The sequence below is a fragment of the Nestor notabilis genome, unplaced genomic scaffold, assembly GCF_000696875.1.
Source record: "Nestor notabilis isolate BGI_N333 unplaced genomic scaffold, ASM69687v1 scaffold15909, whole genome shotgun sequence".
In the NCBI taxonomy this organism is placed as follows: Eukaryota; Metazoa; Chordata; class Aves; order Psittaciformes; family Psittacidae; genus Nestor; species Nestor notabilis.
Genome location: NW_009945180.1, coordinates 1 through 18,560, shown reverse-complemented (window position 1 = coordinate 18,560; position 18,560 = coordinate 1). Strand labels below are relative to the sequence as shown.

The 18,560-nt window shown below is 45.1% G+C and overlaps 1 protein-coding gene across 1 annotated transcript; it reads right to left on the bottom strand.

Annotated features, from left to right (window-relative positions):
- Positions 1-4,997: 4,997 nt before the first annotated feature.
- Positions 4,998-18,557, bottom strand: LOC104412141 (inverted formin-2-like; the record flags this gene model as incomplete). The annotated part of the gene is made up of 15 exons (XM_010022758.1): positions 4,998-5,056; positions 6,513-7,283; positions 8,321-8,479; positions 9,289-9,391; positions 10,114-10,278; positions 10,831-10,951; positions 11,555-11,625; positions 12,591-12,698; positions 12,810-12,880; positions 14,189-14,289; positions 14,774-14,859; positions 14,945-15,047; positions 16,793-16,854; positions 16,941-17,086; positions 18,329-18,557. Coding segments are annotated over 15 exons (2,355 nt in total), but the record flags the coding sequence as incomplete, so codon positions are not given.
- Between the last annotated feature and the right edge of the window lie 3 nt (positions 18,558-18,560).

Genomic DNA, 18,560 nt, shown 5'->3' with positions numbered 1-18,560 from the left:
TTTTCAAGCCTGCGGTCTAATCTGAGAGCAGAGAAGCCAGATTAAAGAGCAAAAGGATGATGCTTGGGTGATGTGCTCTGAGACAGGAAAAGAGGACAAAAGAAATGGGAAAACCTGTAAATGTGGTAGACCCAGTCCTGCAAGTCAAACCTGGGGTGGGTTACGTGATTCTTCAGGAAACAGTGGGGCTCTGCCTGCTTCTTCCAGCCACAAATGGGATTTCACTTGCCAAGGGGCTGTGCCACACTGTGGGGTCTCCTGAACTGAAGTTGCCCGTGCGTCTGCTCTCAACGCATCTCTGCTTTTGTTAACCGATTCTCAATATGCCAGTGGCAATGAGTTGGTTAAAATAAACCAGTGATTTAATTCTTGATTTAACTTCCAACTTAGTCCAGCAAAGTTTTCAATATTACAAGGACAAGTCCTGTTATGCAAGGCAAAATAAGCTTTAGCCTGAACATTAGTCTAGCCACAGTGAGTTACCATATAAAGGCATAGTTCTTAAATGTACCCAGCTCTTCCACTTGATTCATGTTTCAGCACAGGATCACACTATAGATTCAACAAACATAGATCATTTTAAATTGACAGCTATGTACAATACTATGATACAATGTTATTACAAAACTTAAGAAATAAACCTCTGAATTTTGAAAACACAATACTGCACATTCCCAGTTTTAAAGCAAAAGTAACATGAAACTACGTATTCTACAGCTTGGACATAAAGAATATTGAGTGCAAGCAGCTGACAACAGAATTCAAACCCAGATATTTACTAAAGGATGAGCTGAAATGTGTCTGATAAAGCACTCTGGAAAACCTCTGCTGCTTTAATAAAATGAACTGGGGCCCTGGATCTCTGAAAGTTGATGGATGCATCTGTGTGTGTGAGAGGACTGCAAGACTACTTATGTGCTTCAGCTTAATTGCACATAAGCATCATGTAGAACCAGACACTGTTTATATGGCCATATGCTTGCTAAAATACATACTTCCCCCCCCTCCCCCCTTTTTTTTTCCCCCTGTAACCAATTTCCCTGGCTTTAAATGATTGAGAATAAGAATACTTTTGTCTGATCTGGGTCTTGGGTCTGGTCCTACATAAATCGTCAGTGGGTGATGAGAAGAGGGAGTTAACAAGCTTCCACCTGTGATCATACAGACACTGCTTAATTTATACCCTTACTTTAGTTGAGGCACTGCTATTTTTAATATTTCTCTGAGGGCTAAACACTGAGGTCCTTTCTTGGGCCACACTCAGATGTCGTTCCAAGTGGAGTTTTGCCTAAGAGCAGGTTGAAAGATTTGGTTTCCAGGACAGCAGATGAGAGGTCTGACCCTTTCATGCCACCATACACAGAACTGGCCCCCAGCCCTGTGAGCGCCCAGCGTGAGGCACAAGCTGAGGGGTCCCAAGTCTCCAGGGAAGCTCTCTGGGTCTTGGCGAGGGAACAAAAGGCTGCACGAAGAGAAGCAGTGAGTCTTGTTGGGCAGACATGACTACGGTGGTGTTTTGGCGATGCAGAACCTGGCTTCTGAGAAGCTGGCAGAGCTCTGAGGACACATGAGTGGTTTGCTGGGTCTCTGTTATTTCTTCTGCCTTGCTGTGACACCTGCAGGAGGAGGGAAAATGCAAACTGTTTGTAACTGTAAGACAAAAGCAGTTATGTTTTTGCATGTGCGGTATCTAATGGTCAGGGAACCAAATTCAGGTTCCTCAGGTAACCTAAAAAAAAGGTAGAGCTAAATGTTTATGTTCTTAATAAAAACTTCATGCTTCCAGAACTGATTCTGATGTTCAAGAGTCTGGGCAACTTTGCTTTTAAGCTGGGTGCTAGTTCAGCCCAACAACATGAGTCTTGTGTTTTCCAAGCAGAATACTGGAATATGCTTCTAGGTATTGCTGAACTTACTGAATCTAGAGGATTTAGCAGGACTGTCAGAAGGATGGGGCTGCACACTGTCATTTTTAAGAGCCTGTCTCACTCATAACCAAAGCAAATACCATTTCTAATGACAGACATGAAGTCAAAGGCCATACAGGAAGATGAGCATTAGCTTGGCTGTATTACCATGGTCTGTAAGAAAACTGCTCACAGACAATGCTGAGTCTACAGAAGTGGATGAGAAGCATCTGTTCTCTAGTATTAAAAGAAATAATTTAAAAGAAAAAAAAGGAAGACCTTGATCCTCAAACTCTGACGCGTCTTTGTGGGAGGAGGCTGATGTCTTACTGTGCCATGTACTTGTCATAGTGTCTGGCAGGCAGCGCTATGTCCCTCTCCTGTCCTCTGCCTCCCTCGTCACCAGGCTGTGGTCTTCAAGCACTGGCCTATGCTCCCAGTTTGGTTTGTCCTTTTCTTTCACAGGGAATAAATCAAGTAGATTTATGAGCAGGGAAACTGTCAAAGCCTGGTTGCTTATGGACTTGTGCTTTCAAGACTTTTGTTTCCCCTAACCTTTCCAAGTGACATAAAGATGGGAGGAGAGGAAAAAGGGAGCTGCACAGACAGACATGAACATTTGTCTGTAGCAATTATCTGGGGTTTAAGGCAAGGGAATTCAAAGAGCACTTCCCCTGAGTTCAGGCATTTGTGCAGTCCCTCTTCTGTTTAACTGTCAGCTTTTGTTAAATGGTCTTTCTTCAAGCTCTTTCAGATTTGTCAGGAAATGTGTTCAGATGTTAACAGGGCACACACAAACACAGTGTGACACATGATGCCACAGGAAAACCAGCTAAACCATTTTTTTCAGGAATATGGAGATAATGTGGGATACCACTCTTTGGGTGTATTGAAGAACATTAATATCAATACAGAAACTGCTGCACAAGATATAGTCAAAGTGATGCAAGAGCTCAGTAGCTGATTATAACAGTCTTTTACTGCTCTGAAATACTATTTCACAGAGCCACAGGCTGTTCTTGTCTTTACTCTGTTGCTGTTACAGAAGCTTTAAAAACTGATAAGCTCAATCTGCACAAGAAGCAAGAAGATTCCTAAGACTTCACTGAGACTCAGCAACTTCCACATCCAGCAAATCCACCAGACAGAAATATCCTGTGCCAAAAGAGAACTGGTGCTGTGACCTGACCAGACCATGTATGCTTGGAACAGAAAAAGAAAATAAAAAAATAAATTATGTGGAACATCCCAGGAAAAAATATTGATGGTGAGCACTCTAGGCTTGCTAAGAGGGACAGACTTGAGCTTCATTTGGGTAAGGAAGCTGGAGAATAAGAAAAGCAAACAGGTTTTTGTTTCAGCTAACCTTCCAATGGGAGGAGAGGAACAAAGGAATTGCAGGTTTCAAGGTGCAGCTCATTGCTGCCCTCCTGGCACCAAAGCACAGGCAGGTGCTGCCAGCACAATGCAACTCCACCAGGCACTGCATTTCGAGGATGCATTCGAACTCCTGCCTGCCTCAGTCACTTTATAACCATACTGTTTGTCCATGTGTTCCTCTGTGTTGCTTTCCTGTGTCTGCTGAAGAGAATGCAGAGCTGTCTGTGTCTGGTTTTTCCCTCAATTGGGACTGTTTTCAGGCCTGCATGTTGGAATCTGTGCTTAAAAAATACATAATCTGAGTTATGCTTAACTCACAGTTTCAGCTGCCCTCCCTGAGCACAGTCCTGACATACTTCTTCCTTATGCTTCACTGCTATGATTTTCTGCTCTTGCAGTAAATCTTCCTTAGGACTTTTAAACCAACAGAACTACTTCCCTTTTCCACTTGATATAATCCTGCGATGCATCACAGATAGGGCCAAGAGGAGGGCAGGAGTAGTCAGGACTGTTACTACTTAATTTGTATCTCATTTTCTCTTGCTATCAATGATGCTCCAGGTGCAGGAACAAAAGCAACCCTGTGTAGAAATCCTGCAGAGATTCCTAACTTCTGCCACCCCAAGGGCTGGGGCCATTGGGCTGTGTGGGAACAGGGCTCCCAGCTGGCCCCCCAGCCCCAGGCACTGGGGATGCTGGAGAATAAATACATTCCTTTTAAATACATTCCTTTCAGGAAAGGAGACAGAGGGAGATTTGACATTATTGATTCAGCTCATAAGAGATGCTCATCAGCATGGAAAGGACAACGCATAACTATGCAATTTCAGTACAGTGGGTATTTAGATTGTTTTTTTTTCCTTGCTTTTCTTTCCACTTGCCGTAAAAACAGGCAAAATTTTGTAAACTAAAATCTCATCCTGAAACTCCACAAGTTTTCTTTTGAGAGTTGAGAGGCAACATACAGTTGCCACTGTATGTTGCCAGCATCAGTAAAGGATGCAGCGAACTTGGTATGCCGTTTCACTAGAAATTTGGTTAGCTGTATTATTTTTTTGGTAACAAAAGCCAAATGACTTACTCCTACCTCCATCCCAGAAAGCTGCATGAATGCACATAAGAAGTATGCATGGTCTGTTTGCTCCAATGGCCTAATTTGTGTGCAGCTCTAGAACTGAATTTGGCTTTGAGACGGAGTTGGTGTCTTGCCTCAACCAGTACTTCCCCCGGGTTCAGTGTTCTATTCCCTTTTCCAGATACCTATATTTAACTGGTGCTATAGGAAGTAACTACCTGCAAGTAAACCAAACATTGTACTTTGCAGGAGCTAGGTACTGAAATTGCATTTTTACAATTTTTGAGAAAATAATGTTATCAAAGCAAGGACTTTCTTTCTCACATGAAGATGGATTCATTTGGTTAGAATAATGACTTTTAATTATCTGCAGGGAAAGGTTTGGTTGCTGCTGACACAGAGGACAGACATGTGGGGCTGTGACCCTGTGTCGAGGGGAGATTAGCACTGACTCCACTCAACGCAAGATCAACACCCTGGAGAGTAAAAATCAGAGCAACAAATTTATTTTACATGTATTTGTGATTAGACACAAAAACAAAAAGCTTAGCTGATATGCTGAATACTGATTAGGTCTGTAAAATCCCAATGCTGTGGTTAGTTCACGTAAAAACACTTTTGCGAGTTTACATACCTCATTGTACCACACAATCTTTTTTTGTTTTATTATCTCCAGTATCAGTCTCAACCTCTGCTTTTAAACAAAAGAGAGACACTAAATACATCTGATCATAGCACAGCAAATACAACAACAGGGAACTTTTTATGATGAAAACGTTGTCTAGTAGCAGAGAGTTTCCTAAGATGCCATCCCTGGATGCCCAGGGAATCCTGTGGCTTTTGGGGGAGTCAATTCCTTAAGCCAGAAAGACTCATTTCAGATGTCAGGAAAACCACTACATGGTCCCATGCTGGGAGGATGGGCTGCTCCCATTGCTGCAGCTCCTCCTGCTGCCTTATGGAAAACAAGTTTGGGAACCACTGCTCAATGGAAACCACTTCTGGTTTGTGAAAGCGGCACGTTTAGAATGTAAATAAATACAGCTCCAGGGCATATTGGCACTATAAGGTAAGTCCCTCAGTGGTAGATGCTCATCTTTCTGAGCAGTGAAAGCATCTTTCTGAGCATCTTTCCTTTTTCCTCCACTTTCTTTGAAAGGAAAAACATCAAACATTGATAAAAAGTGACTTCCACCACTTTCCTGCCCATTTGTTTGACCCCAGGATCTTGCAGAAAACAGGCTTTGGACAGTATATTGTGTCTTTCTAAAGGCTGACAGACCCATGTGTCCTCCCTGTGAGACACCTCTAATTTGGGATTCAAATACCCACCCAAAGGTGGCTTCAGCTCAGTAGACTTTGAGGGACTTGGACGCACCTCCCAGGTTTGGGACCACCAGTGGACGTCTCCCATGAGGCAGAGAGCTGGGTGGCTCCATGCCTTCTGTGTCTGAGCTCTCCTGGCACCAGTGGGACAACCTAGTGCAAGGGATTGATTTGGCTGGCCAAATATGATCCTTCACAGCAGTGTCAGCAAGATCACTTTAATTGTTGACTTTCTCCCCTCTCCCTGCAGTGACGATTTGAGGGCTTGAGCTTCAGGATCCACCTAAAGTCCCTCTGTGGCAGGCTGTCAAGTGACTGCTCACAAACTGTTGTTGCAAGGAGGCTTTAGGAGAGGAAAAAACAAACAACCCCATGGAACACTGACGTTGCTGCCTTTATGTGTTTGTAAGTAGTTTGGAGGGGGTGACGGCTGATTAAGTACGCAGTATTAACTGCTCTTAATCACTGCTCTGGAGCCTAATGGGGCTCTTGTTTGCACATAACTGTGCCTTGTAGCTGTCTTTAGCACACTTGACAGATGTGCTTATTGCCATCTTTACTGCGTATGTGTAATGGGCTTTTTAATTATTGATTCATCATTACCCTTTTATAAACTACTTGTAAATGTCAAGAGAATGAACTATGCTTGTGTTTTTCTTTTTCAATCTCTTTCAGGTTTAAAAAAATCACAGCTCCATGAAACAGTGTGGCTCTAGGGGCAGGGGGCATTTGACCTCGATGTGGGGAGGAACAGATATATACAAATATAGGAGGAAGCTTCCTCAGTTTATCAGTCCCCAAGGGCTATATAATAAATAGGCTACCTGAGTAGCTTTTGCTGTGCCTCTTCTTCTTCCTCCTTTTCCCAGATGACCTCTGCTTTTCCCTGTCGGCGTGAGTTTGCTCTGGAGTAAGTGTTGCTGAACAAGAGGAGTCAGTGGCTGGCTCCTCTGAGAAGGACTTCTCTTGAGAGGTGTCCAACAGCGAGTCTGCACCAGGGTCTTCATTTTCCTTTGCCATCTCTTTTGACTCTGCTTGATGAGCCTCATGGAGAGCAGACTGAGTACTGCCAGGGTCGACCCTGCTCTTGCTCAGCTGGGTTTCTGGCTCCTGCGCGAGCCCATAGCTCTCCAAGCCATCAGCTGGGCATTCCTTGTCCTGGCCTTCTGAGATGGCCCCGCTGGTCCATCTGAGTTGGTCTCTCAGGGTAGTGGCCGAACTACTGCTCACAAATGTTATCCCTGTGCCCATGTTAGCAGTAGAGAAAGCAGTGGAACAGCTCTTTGTGCTTGGCTGGAGGCTTGCCCAGCTGTCTGCCTGCTCCATCCCAGTGCCTGGCATGGGCTGACCGGCGCTGTCAGCTTCCACCAAGCTTACTGAGGGGCTTTCTGTCTGGGTCTCTGGTGGCAAATCTCCTTCAGCATTGTTTTTAGAGAACACCTGGTTTGAAGCTGAAGCATCTGTAACATCTCCACCCACCTCCATCAGGGCAGTGTTTGATGGGGAAGTGCTTTCTGAGGGATGACCATCGTTGTTTTGCTTGGTCTTATCATCCATCTGCTCTCCGGCTGCTTGTGGATCCTTAATGCTGTTTCCTTTGAATGAGAAATGTGCAGTCAATCAGCCACAGCTGCAGAGTTGCATCTGGGATCAACCAAGGTGTTCCTGCCACTGGGAGAGCTTACGAGCTAGCAGCTGCCTGGGGAGGGTGCACTGATCCTAAAGAAGCTATGCAAAGGCAGAACCATTTTATCGTCCCTGTACCTCCACTTCTTATACCCCATGTGGCTACCCCAGCTAGACTACAAGGCTCCAGCTCAGCAAAGCCCCTGCTCTGTTTTCAGCAGGTATTTCTGTGCCTTTGCTGCCAACCAGATGATATCCATGGAAGTCCCTGGACTCCCAAGGATGCCTGAAAGCCTATGGCAGGAAGAGGGAACCCACCTGCAAGGTGCCTGAACCAGGGGGGCTGCTGGCTTGGATGCATGAGTACTTCAAAACTGCCCATCAGCCAGCCTAATCCTGCCCTTTCAGAGGAGGTTTAGAAGAGCCACAGCACACAGCTCAGGCTCTATGGCAGGCCCAACGTCCTTAGACTTACCTAATGTGCATTGACACCAAGGTCAAAAGACCAAAGAAAAGCTAAACCCATGGGCTGTCTCTTAATAAGCACATAAGGACTTAGGTCCTTTTGCAATTAAGAGTTTTTTAATCTGCTTTTTAAGGGCTTCTTTGGGATCCCAAACATAGACTAAGATAGGGTACAGCAGGCTCCAAGGCAGTGACAAGGTGTGCTACCGAGACTTGATAGCACAGAGGGGACTTGTGTGGGGATGACAGCAGTGCCCCATCAACATGGTTGTGTGGCTAACCTGCAGGCCGTGCCTCTTAGAGGGTTTATCAGGATGGGTACAAGGCCATATTGCTCTAAATTGCTGCTAATTCTGGGACAGACCTGGCTGGCAACAGTTCAGGGCTCTCCACTCCTCTTCTCCACAGCACTGGCTGCAAAACCTCCTTAAATAAAATGCCCCAAATACAAACATGATGGCTTCTTGCTTATGTGCTTGGCTCAGGCTCAGTGGCAGATGGGAATGAAGAGCTGCAGGTACAGTTGGGTCTGTGTCCTTACCAGACTGGCTCTCCTCTGGGCCTTCTGCAGGCAAGGTTTTAGGAATTGCATCTGACTCGTGTCTGTTCTTCGTCTTTCTCAGCGCGAACCCTTTCCTTATGTCGGCTAGCAGCGCATCGATGACACACACCTCCTCCTGCTTCACCACCCCCTTCTTAACTGGGAGAGAGAGAGAGATCTGGGTGTTAAATTTGCCCATGAGATGGGGCAGGAGGAGACTTTGCAGTGATGCTATTGCTTGGGGTTGGTACCGCTGTGCTGCAACAAGCAACCACTGGGCAAAACCAACGCATCGATGCCAAGCCTGGCAGCAGCCCATGCTCCATTCCCCCACAGCAGCGTGTCCCATCTGAAGTCAAAGGGTATATCCCAAACTCTGGGTGCTACAGGCTGACACCTGCTCTGCCCAGATTTGGTGCTTGGTTGTACCATAACCTTGAAAAACCTCCTGTTGGTGGGGGCCTTTTTTTTGGGAGGGAAAATAATACTAATTTTTCTTTCAGCTGCTTTCAAATGTACTCTTCAGTTGTGCCTTTTGTTTTCATCCAGAGAAATGCAGATTTAAGTTGCCTGCAGGATTTTTGGGACATCAGTAGTCTGTGGTAAAGAGAGACTATTCAAGTGTACATGGGGATTTTGGAGGTGGGGGAAGCCAAATGTTTCTTATTAGATTTGGGATTCAAAAGTTATGTTTAGAAACTGAAAAGTTAACTGAAATGTTTCTTTTTTTTTTTTTTTTTTTTCTCTGCTGTTCGGTGAGAAAATCTAAAATTAACTTCTCTGCACAGCTATAACTGTGAAAAGTCAGTTCTCAGCTATGGTTGTAAGACTTCAAGGCTAAAAGCCTTTAGTCAGCAGCATGTGGAAACCCACAAAATAAGTTACCACTGCTGGTCCATTAAAGCAGGGCCAGTAAAGAGCTCCTCTCAGCTCTCTCTCTCTTTTTTAAAGTCCTTTCAGATACTTACTGACTTTTCCGTTTTCTCCCTTCTGTCTTTTCCCCTCTTCCTCTTCCAGCTGTTTCTTCCTCTTCTCTGCTTTGGCAGCTTGCTCCTTTCTGTCCTTGTTCTCCTGCAGTGAGGTAACAGGGGCATGAGAAGGTTGGCTAACTGTCTGCTAGAAAAACTGATGAAGAGAAAGAAGATCTATAGATTGTTGCAAGGGAGGATGAGAAATTCTGGCCTTATCTCGTGCAGTAAATAAAATGGGCACAGGGAATAAGGGCTGTCTTGCCAAAAGCCAAGACCACTGGCTTGGCCAGGACTCAGACACATCCCAGTGGGAGGTGGCAGTGGTGATCTGCCCAACACAGCTACTTAGCAGTGTGCAGATCTTCTGCCTGACCTCTAGCTGAGGCAAAAGTGGAAGATACTGAAGCCACAATTCCCTCCAAACTGCTGGGTTCTTTACTATACATCTCCTTTCTGAGTCTGTTTGCTCAGGTCGGAGCAAAGGGTTAAGTTTTATTAGCTCTTTCCTCTAAACCTTGACACTTGACTGGAGTCAAGTCACACTTGACTTCAAAGCATCTTTGTGACTCTGCAGCTAAAGTTGCACCAAAATCCCAAAGCACCAGGGTCTGGGCCAGGCCAGGAGCACCAGCAGTGCATGAGGACGCAGTGGAGTAGGGATCAGATGCCTCTTCACTTGGTAACCTCATGCCAAGCACTGAAAGGAGGAGGCCATAACCAGCATCTTCCCCACACTGGATTCGGGTGCCCATCCCACCCCTGTCAAAGAAAAGGTAGGCACCAGTACTAGGGATGCTCAGCATCATGTGTGCAGATGCCAACCTTCAGGACTCGGATGAAGAGATCTCTGAAGGTCTTCATCGTGCTAAATACGTCCTCTAAGGACAACTTGCTTGGGTCTTCACAGAGATAATTTGCAAGTTCTTCTCTCTTCCTTTCAATGGTTTCAAATTCTTCTTCCAGCTTTCTGGAGGCATCAATGCTATCCTGAAATGCATTTAATATACACAGTAAAACACCATCCAGAGGACAAGGAGTGAAGTGCACTTAAAGAAAAAGATATCAGCATAAGAGAGCTTGGAGTAGGCTCCAGCTTTTAGCTGCAGCAGAGCTTAAAAGGTAGGAAAAAACTAAGATTTGCAGATGACCTTTGCCCCTGGCGACTGTGCTGTGCCATTTTACAGGGGTGGCTTGGGCAAGACATGATAAGATCAATGCAAAGCTTAATGCCAAGTGAAGGGCTTTACTCTGGTGATCCACACAGAGGGTGAACATCTTCACTCAATGAAGTCACACACAGAGTGGAGAGAGTAGTTGGGGCAGGGGCCTTAGGAAATGGCCTCACCAAAGGTATCTAGGTCTGGGGTGGAGCTAGCAATAGAGACTAATGTGTTGTGTGGCATTGCGGCCTATTTCCAAATCTGAGAGCATGTTTCATAGGAATGTTTTCCACCCTTCACTGAGCCTCCTCAGCTGCATACGTATTGTGCACTGCTTGTGTGTGTAATGGGGGAGATACAAGGGAGCTCCGTTACTGACCTGGATAGGTTTCTCATACTGTTGTTTCACATCGTCATTTGATGATACAACCTTTCGCTGAAGCTCCAGCAACTTCTTTAAATTGGTACTGGACTCCGTGCGTATAATATCAAGATTAATTCTGAAATTACACAGAAACCCCCCATTAGCTGATACTCCAGCATCTTGTGCTGACCAAAGAATGGACAGGTCTGAGCTGGCAGTTTGGTTGTCCCTCTGCTTCCCACTACTTCACTGAACTGAAGCCTGAGATCTTAACTCTCTATACAGTCTGAGCTCGTAGAAAACAGCTTCCCTCCAACAGCACTTATGAAAAGGCTGCCAGGTCTACCTAAAACTTAATAAAAGCCCACCTATCCAAAGGGCTGTTCACCACCCTTAGAGCTTGGCATTAGCTCACTTTCCCTGGTTGAAGGCATTTCTGGGTAGCTGGCCTTCACAAACTCCTGGTACCACAAAGGCAGTGCAGATTCTGGAAGGGCCTGGGAAGCAGCGTTAGCTTAATGCTCTGCAAATTTCAGCCCTAAGTGTTGCCAGCTGTGGTAGAACTATTCTATATTAAAGGGGTTTCAACATTCATCAACCAAATCTTTCGGTTAAAACTAAATAAGATGTTATTATTACGTTAATGTGCTCTACCAGCTGTGTGTGTCCTAATTTCTGGTACATTGTTGATGTGTATGGGATTTATTTTTGTTTTTAAGGAAGTGACACACAATTTTACCCTGCTGCTTTTGAAACATATTCAAGATCCTTTGGCAGTTCCAGTAGGTCCTTGTGGCTGTTTTCTACTTCCTGAAGTGGAAGAGATAAAGAAGTGTTACTTGCTGTAGCAGGAGCTGAGAGGAAGCTGAGGAGAAAAGACACAGGCAGAAGTGTTTGGGAAGGAGGACTGTGCCGTGTCCTGCTGCTGCCCCTCCTCTGCAGTTTGTGAAGCCACATTCAAAACAGTATGGCACATTCAGAGAGGAAAAGCATTACTCCTGGACTATAAAACCATACAAGAGGGCTGAATGTTCAAAAATACTCATAGTTCAAAGCAAGGCTGACCTACTGCCAAGTCCTCCCTCTCCTGCAACACCTACTCTTGACCATGGGAGGAGGCAGGACTGTGGTTTGATGCAGTCTGACACTTTCTACAATCCCTGGAGGGGTTCAAGAGTGCTTGAATCTTATTTGCATAATTTACTTTCATGGCTGTGCTTGCTGAAGCTACTGCCAGCCAAAGCAGGGCTTGAACATGTGTAACTGGAATGGAGGGACCCTGATGAATGAAGGTGGCAGAGAGAAGCATGGAGAAAAAAATTTAAAAACAGTGATTCGGGAAAAAAGCAAGCAATGGGGGCCTAGAGAAGAACAACAAAAGCTTGAGCATGGTCTGGTGGAGAAGGGTCCAGCTGTAGACAGGTAGATGGGCTGAATGGGCACAGACCAGCCAGGACAGCTTTGGTGGCCATGTGTTCTGTGTTTGCAGCTGGAGACGTGCAGATTGCACAAATGTGAAAGAGGAAGTTCCAGCCACTGAGGGGAAAGATGCTGGAGGAAAGCGGAACAAGTCTTAAAATAAGGAACTTCCTGAACAGGGCCCACAAGCAGCCTCCACCAAGTAATTCAACCGTTCGCAGCTTGTGACACTCTACAGCTAGCCAGAGGGGATATGAATATGAGCATGTGGCTTTAACTGAAAGTAGAGTAGGAGAAATAGTTCATCCGTGATAAAGTCTTTCCCCTTCCCTATTGCCCAGGACTTAGATCAGTACCTCCAGAATATGGTGCAGCAGTGTAATGCGGGTTTGGTTTGCTTTGGTTTCCGTTAGTTTGAGTAAAGTGCTGATTTTAAACCCATCGGCATCGCCTGTGTGACTTCCCTACAAGATAAAAAGAAAGCAGACGTAACTCCTGTGTCCGCCTAAATTACAACCCTAAAGATCATCCATATACTGAAATCATGGCAGGACACGACAAAAAAAATCCCTTACATAGTTCAGGAAGTTTCCAACTTTGAGAATCAGTTGACAGAAAAGTGGCAGGCGATGACTGTTCAGAAGATCTGAAAAAACATAAAGAGCTTTTAAACAAAAGCCTCTATTACAGCAGGATGATTCCTAAACTGCATTGAAATTGGGATTCTGAATTTCAAAGTCTAAATCCAAATCTGATATTTCAGCTTTGAAGCCCAATGGCCCAACCTGCAGAGAAACTGATTCTATGTAGACTCAATTCCATGAGTTGCGAAAGTTTTTTTGACTCATGTTTCTTTCTTTCTTCCCATCTGGTTTCTCATTCCTAATGGAAAATAACCTGGAGCTGGACCCTCCTCACTCACAGCCATCAACTTGCTGCCATCTTTGGAAGTACTCTGATTTACCCTGGTGTAGGCAAGGGTAACTGGGCTGCAATTTTAATCTTGCAGACTCCATTCAGTTGTGCAGTGATGCCAGTTCTGACAGTCCTGTGATTATTGGCTGGCTGCTAAAACGAGACACGCTCGCCCTGTTCTTGGTCTTGCATAGTGGAGGTGATTATCAGGGCATGAAGGGTATGGTCCTTGTCCTTGCTCTTATGACAGAGTGCTGCAGTGGTGTGCTTTCTGAAGCACTCGGCTTTGAGGCAGGAACAGGTCCAAAAGGACAACTGGGCTGATGGGAAGACACTTTCCGGGGAAAGCTTCAATTTATCCCAGCAGGCAGCTGTGATGCCAGCTGGAGAAACCCCCAACAAGCAGCTGGGGGAACTGACTCTGCTGTGTTGACAGCACCTGAAAGTGTCAAAACAGCATCCTGCTCTCAGTGGAGTGGGACCTCAGGTTTCTGCCATATGAAGCCAAAACCTATTGCATAATTTCTCCATGTACTCACAAAAATGAAGCATCTGCAACTTATTGCCCAAAATAACAAACTTTTTCTTTTGATTCCATTTGTAGGCAGGGAAAAACTAAAGCATCACTACTTTCTGGGGAACGTGCTTTCCTGGCAGCAAAGAAAATTGCCGTGTGAAGGCCTTAATGTGGCAAATAGTGATGGATGAATTAACTGTAACGGGACCAGCTCCGCTGTCTGAATTCAGCTCCTCTGAAAGGGCTGACGAGCTTCCAATGCTCCACTGTTGAAAGTGTTTCAGAGGAATACATCTGCTGCAGCAAAAGAGGGCTGAGGGTGTGGAAAAATCATCTCTGGCCCTATTAAGGGCTTTGACCATCAGTGGAAATGCCTAAACATGTACCCCAGTGCATCAGTGAATGAACCATAGAGGAGTTTTTCTGGGGGCTGGGTAGTGTCATTGCAGAGCTCCAGAGGAGTTTTGGGACATTTAAAGCTTCCTGTCATAAATAAGATTGAGAAATAAGGCCAGGTCATACCTTCACAGGCTCTCCGGATGGCTTCAGCTTTTGGCTGAATCATGTCCAGCACAACGGTGGTCTCTTCACAGATCAGCATACATTCAATGCGCAACTGGTAGCTAACAACAGAGATTGATTCAAAGCTTAAAGGCGATCTCAGCCAGCACAGCAGCCCTCCTCTCACATTATGGGTAAGACTGGCCACCCCATAACATCACTGTCAACCACAGCCACATCACACCAGTGTCTGTGGCTTGTGAAGAGAGGCAAGGGGATGCTGCTTGCCTTAGGAACCAGTGCAGATGTAGTTTCTGATGATGCACTGTGATCTAAGAGAAGACTGATCACCGTGTGAGGTACGGGTTCCCCCTTCTGGGCAGGTCTGACCCTGGGTATGGGCCAGTTTCTGCTGCTTCAGAGGTGCTGGAGCAACAGCCCTTCATCTAAGGGTATAATGGGAAAAGTATGGCCTCAAGGTGAAAGGAGGAATCCACCAGCTATATCCATCAGCGTTGGTCTGTGAGTCTCCTATAAAGAAACTTAAACTTTCCAGAGGTAAACCAAGAAAAAGATTGGGCTGAAGTTCATGAACAACACCCTTACCTTGGAATCTGAAGGAGAAGAAGATAAAATTGATCTGCGTTTGCTAGTTTTGATTTCTCTTCTTTGAAGGCCTTCAGGTTTTCTATCTAAAGAGAGAAATAAAGAATCAAGACTGCAGGACTGCACTGCATACTCAGCTCTGGAACTAAGGTTACTATTTTTCCTCCTGACCTCATGCTTTTCAGGCAGCAGCTTCAGCAACTGCTTCAGAACCTCAACATCAAACTTGGTCCGGTCCCCATTCTGGACCATGCAAGCCACCTCTTCATTGGAGCTGTAGGGAGGAAGAGCAGAGTCAGCTGTCACCCAAAGACCCTTCTTCCACAGCCACACACTACCAAGACATGTATCTGCACAAGCACTCTGCTGTGTTTTCCCTAGTGAAAGCCACAATAATCCAAAAGGAAAGATATGTCCCTATGATATGCCTCTGTGAGCTTAGAACTGTGTTCTGGATCCCTACTATGCTCCATATTTTGTTTCTGGCCCTGGTCAAGTAACTCCAGGCTAGAGGTCAGTACTGCAACTCAGATCTCTGTCTCTGGGGGTCTGAATATCTTAAAAGAAAGTTTAATTCTTAACTTTTCCACCGCCCTTGTTTTGAGGAGGGATTTGACATCCAGAGGTGTCTCACAACCTATCACCGTAAGAGTCTATGCTACAACATTATCTGTAACACGGTGTGCCAGTTTGGCTGGAGCAGTTTTTTACTTCATGGAGGCTAGTATGGGGCTATGTTTCAGATTTGTTCTGGAAACAGTATTGATAATATAGGGATGTTTTCGTTACTGTTGAGCAGTGCTTACACAGAGTCAAGGCCTTTTCTGCTCCTCAACCCACTAGCAAGGAGGCTGGAAGTGCACAAGGAGTTGGGAGGGGACACAGCTGAGACAGATGACCCCAACTGACCATAGGGATATTCCACACCATATGGTGTCATGCTCAGCTATATAAAGCTGGGTGCCTCTGTGAGCTTAGAACTGTGTTCTGGATCCCTACTATGCTCCATATTTTGTTTCTGGCCCTGGTCAAGTAACTCCAGGCTAGAGGTCAGTACTGCAACTCAGATCTCTGTCTCTGGGGGTCTGAATATCTTAAAAGAAAGTTTAATTCTTAACTTTTCCACCGCCCTTGTTTTGAGGAGGGATTTGACATCCAGAGGTGTCTCACAACCTATCACCGTAAGAGTCTATGCTACAACATTATCTGTAACACGGTGTGCCAGTTTGGCTGGAGCAGTTTTTTACTTCATGGAGGCTAGTATGGGGCTATGTTTCAGATTTGTTCTGGAAACAGTATTGATAATATAGGGATGTTTTCGTTACTGTTGAGCAGTGCTTACACAGAGTCAAGGCCTTTTCTGCTCCTCAACCCACTAGCAAGGAGGCTGGAAGTGCACAAGGAGTTGGGAGGGGACACAGCTGAGACAGATGACCCCAACTGACCATAGGGATATTCCACACCATATGGTGTCATGCTCAGCTATATAAAGCTGGGGGAAGAAGAAGGAAGGGAGGACATTTGGAGTTATGATATTTTGTCTTCCCAAATAGCCATTAGTTGTGATGAAGCCCTGCTGTCCTTGAGATGGCCGAACACTTGCCTGCTGATGGGAAGTGGTGAGTTAATTCCTTGTTTTGCTTTACCTGTTAAACTGGTTTTATCTCAACCCATGAGTTTTCTCACTTTTACTCCTCTGATTCTCTCCCCCATGCCACAGAGGGGGCAATGAGAGAGCGGCCGTGTGGTGCTTCGTTGCTGGCTGGGGTTAAACCACGATATATGGAGATGTAACGCCTTTGCCAACATATGGGGAATGTTGTATGTAAAAACATAAAAATTAAGCCCGTAAAGTTAGTGTTTCAAAGACAGTGTAGGAGAAACTGGGAAATGTTCAGATGTTTCAGTAACACAGATCAGCATTGGCTTTTTAGAATAGATTTCATGAGGACTTTCAGGATACTCTGCAAAACCTGTTCAAAGTTTTGTCAACTGTCACAAAAATTTGCCATATCTTACCATTTAAATTGCTTCAAAAATATGTTCAAATTGAGACTTTTCTTGGAGTCCAAAAATGTGATCTTCATTAAAGAAAAAGAAGATATCTCATATTAGATGAGCTGTTTGCAGTGATCTTTAATCGAAAGAAGGAGAGGGACCTCCTCACCTCCTTTGGTTCTGCCTTCACTGGTGCTGCTGTTTTCTCCTTGGGTGTTAGTTGTGGAAAGCAAAAGAGCTGCTCTATGCTTGTGTAATTGGGCTCTATAGTTTCCTCGCTGCTGCTGCTCACTGAAGCCCACATTGAGTGACTTTCTGAAAAAAGAGAAGGTGTTCAGACTGACTACAGGGACAGCTGAAAGCTCCTGGGTTTTGGGACAACGTGAGTTGCTAGAAGGGACACATCTCAGAAATGAATGAAATAAGAAGAGGCATCTTATTTCTGCACAAATGCTAATTATTGAGGAGGGTAAAGTCCCATAAGCAGGATCCAAAGGGTCCAAAGGGTAATTAAACCTGGTGCTTTACCCAAAGATATGCCGGTAAGGGGATGCAGCACTGGGCACACAGAGGCCATACAGCCCCATCACTCCCTATATGACTGCATTCTTCTCCACAGCAGGCAAACTAGATCAGCATGAGAAGGACCTTGGCAATTTCTTTTCTAGTCCTCTGACTGATGTTATTTCTGCTTCCTTGCATGCTAGCTGAGGGACTGGCCGCTACCTGGGCATTTTCTGACTATGCCCTTCCTCCATTTTTCATTTTATAATAGAACTTCCTTGTATAATGCTGGCTATAGGATTGCTTGAATTAATTCCCACTGCACTTGGTTAAAAATATTGTTAGTTTTTTTCTTTTAAACCACCTAAATGTGCCTGTAGAAGTCTCTACTGAAATAACCCCAACAATTAAGTTCTCTTGTGATTGAAAACACGCCTTATTTAGACTTCACCTATGCCAGCTTCTGTGCAGTGGATGCCTTGCTTGTCTAGGACAAAGCTGATGTTGCCTGTCCAGGCTTCTCCTTACATTTCATTCTCCTCTTTGGATCCACTAGGAGAAGGAAATGTAACCAAAAAAATCAAGAGACAAGTCAATGATTCTCACAACTCTCCAATTCTTTTAGTGTCCTTCTTGAACTGTGATGTGATCCTTACCCATACTCTTACTCATGACTTTAACATACTCAGATACAAGTATAGACAGACTATGGAATGAAAGTCTGGGGAACCCAGATCAGAGCCTGTTGAGAACAGAAGTCTAAGGCATGTCATGGTGGATCAGCTGAATATTCCCATCCCTCCCCCTTCTTCTAATTTCAAAGTATTCCAGTTATAAACAAGCTATTAGAAACTACTGATTCAGTTGGAATGGATATTATATTAGTAGTTTCATGCTACTTTTATTTATTTAAGCTCTGCAGGTCAGATTTAATGGAAATCAGGGAAGTTCTGTATCCAAATGGAGTCAACCGCATTTGACAAACTCAAAGATAGTGCTTTTTCCCCTGGGTCACCCTTAAAGCACCAGTGATTCTATGCCAGAAGCACCCACCTCTCACCACATTGGAGGGCAGCTTCTGCCAGTTCAGCTTCTTCATTCTCAACGTTGGTGTCTTCACTGTCTTGTGGGGAGGCCTGCCCAACCCAAGAGGGCAGCTGAACTGGGAGGCCACCACAGCTTCTATATGCTCTCCTGCCATGCCGGGCAATGGAGGTGGAGGTATGCCCCCCATGCCAGGCAATGGGGGTGGAGGGGGAGGTATGCCCCCCATGCCAGGCAATGG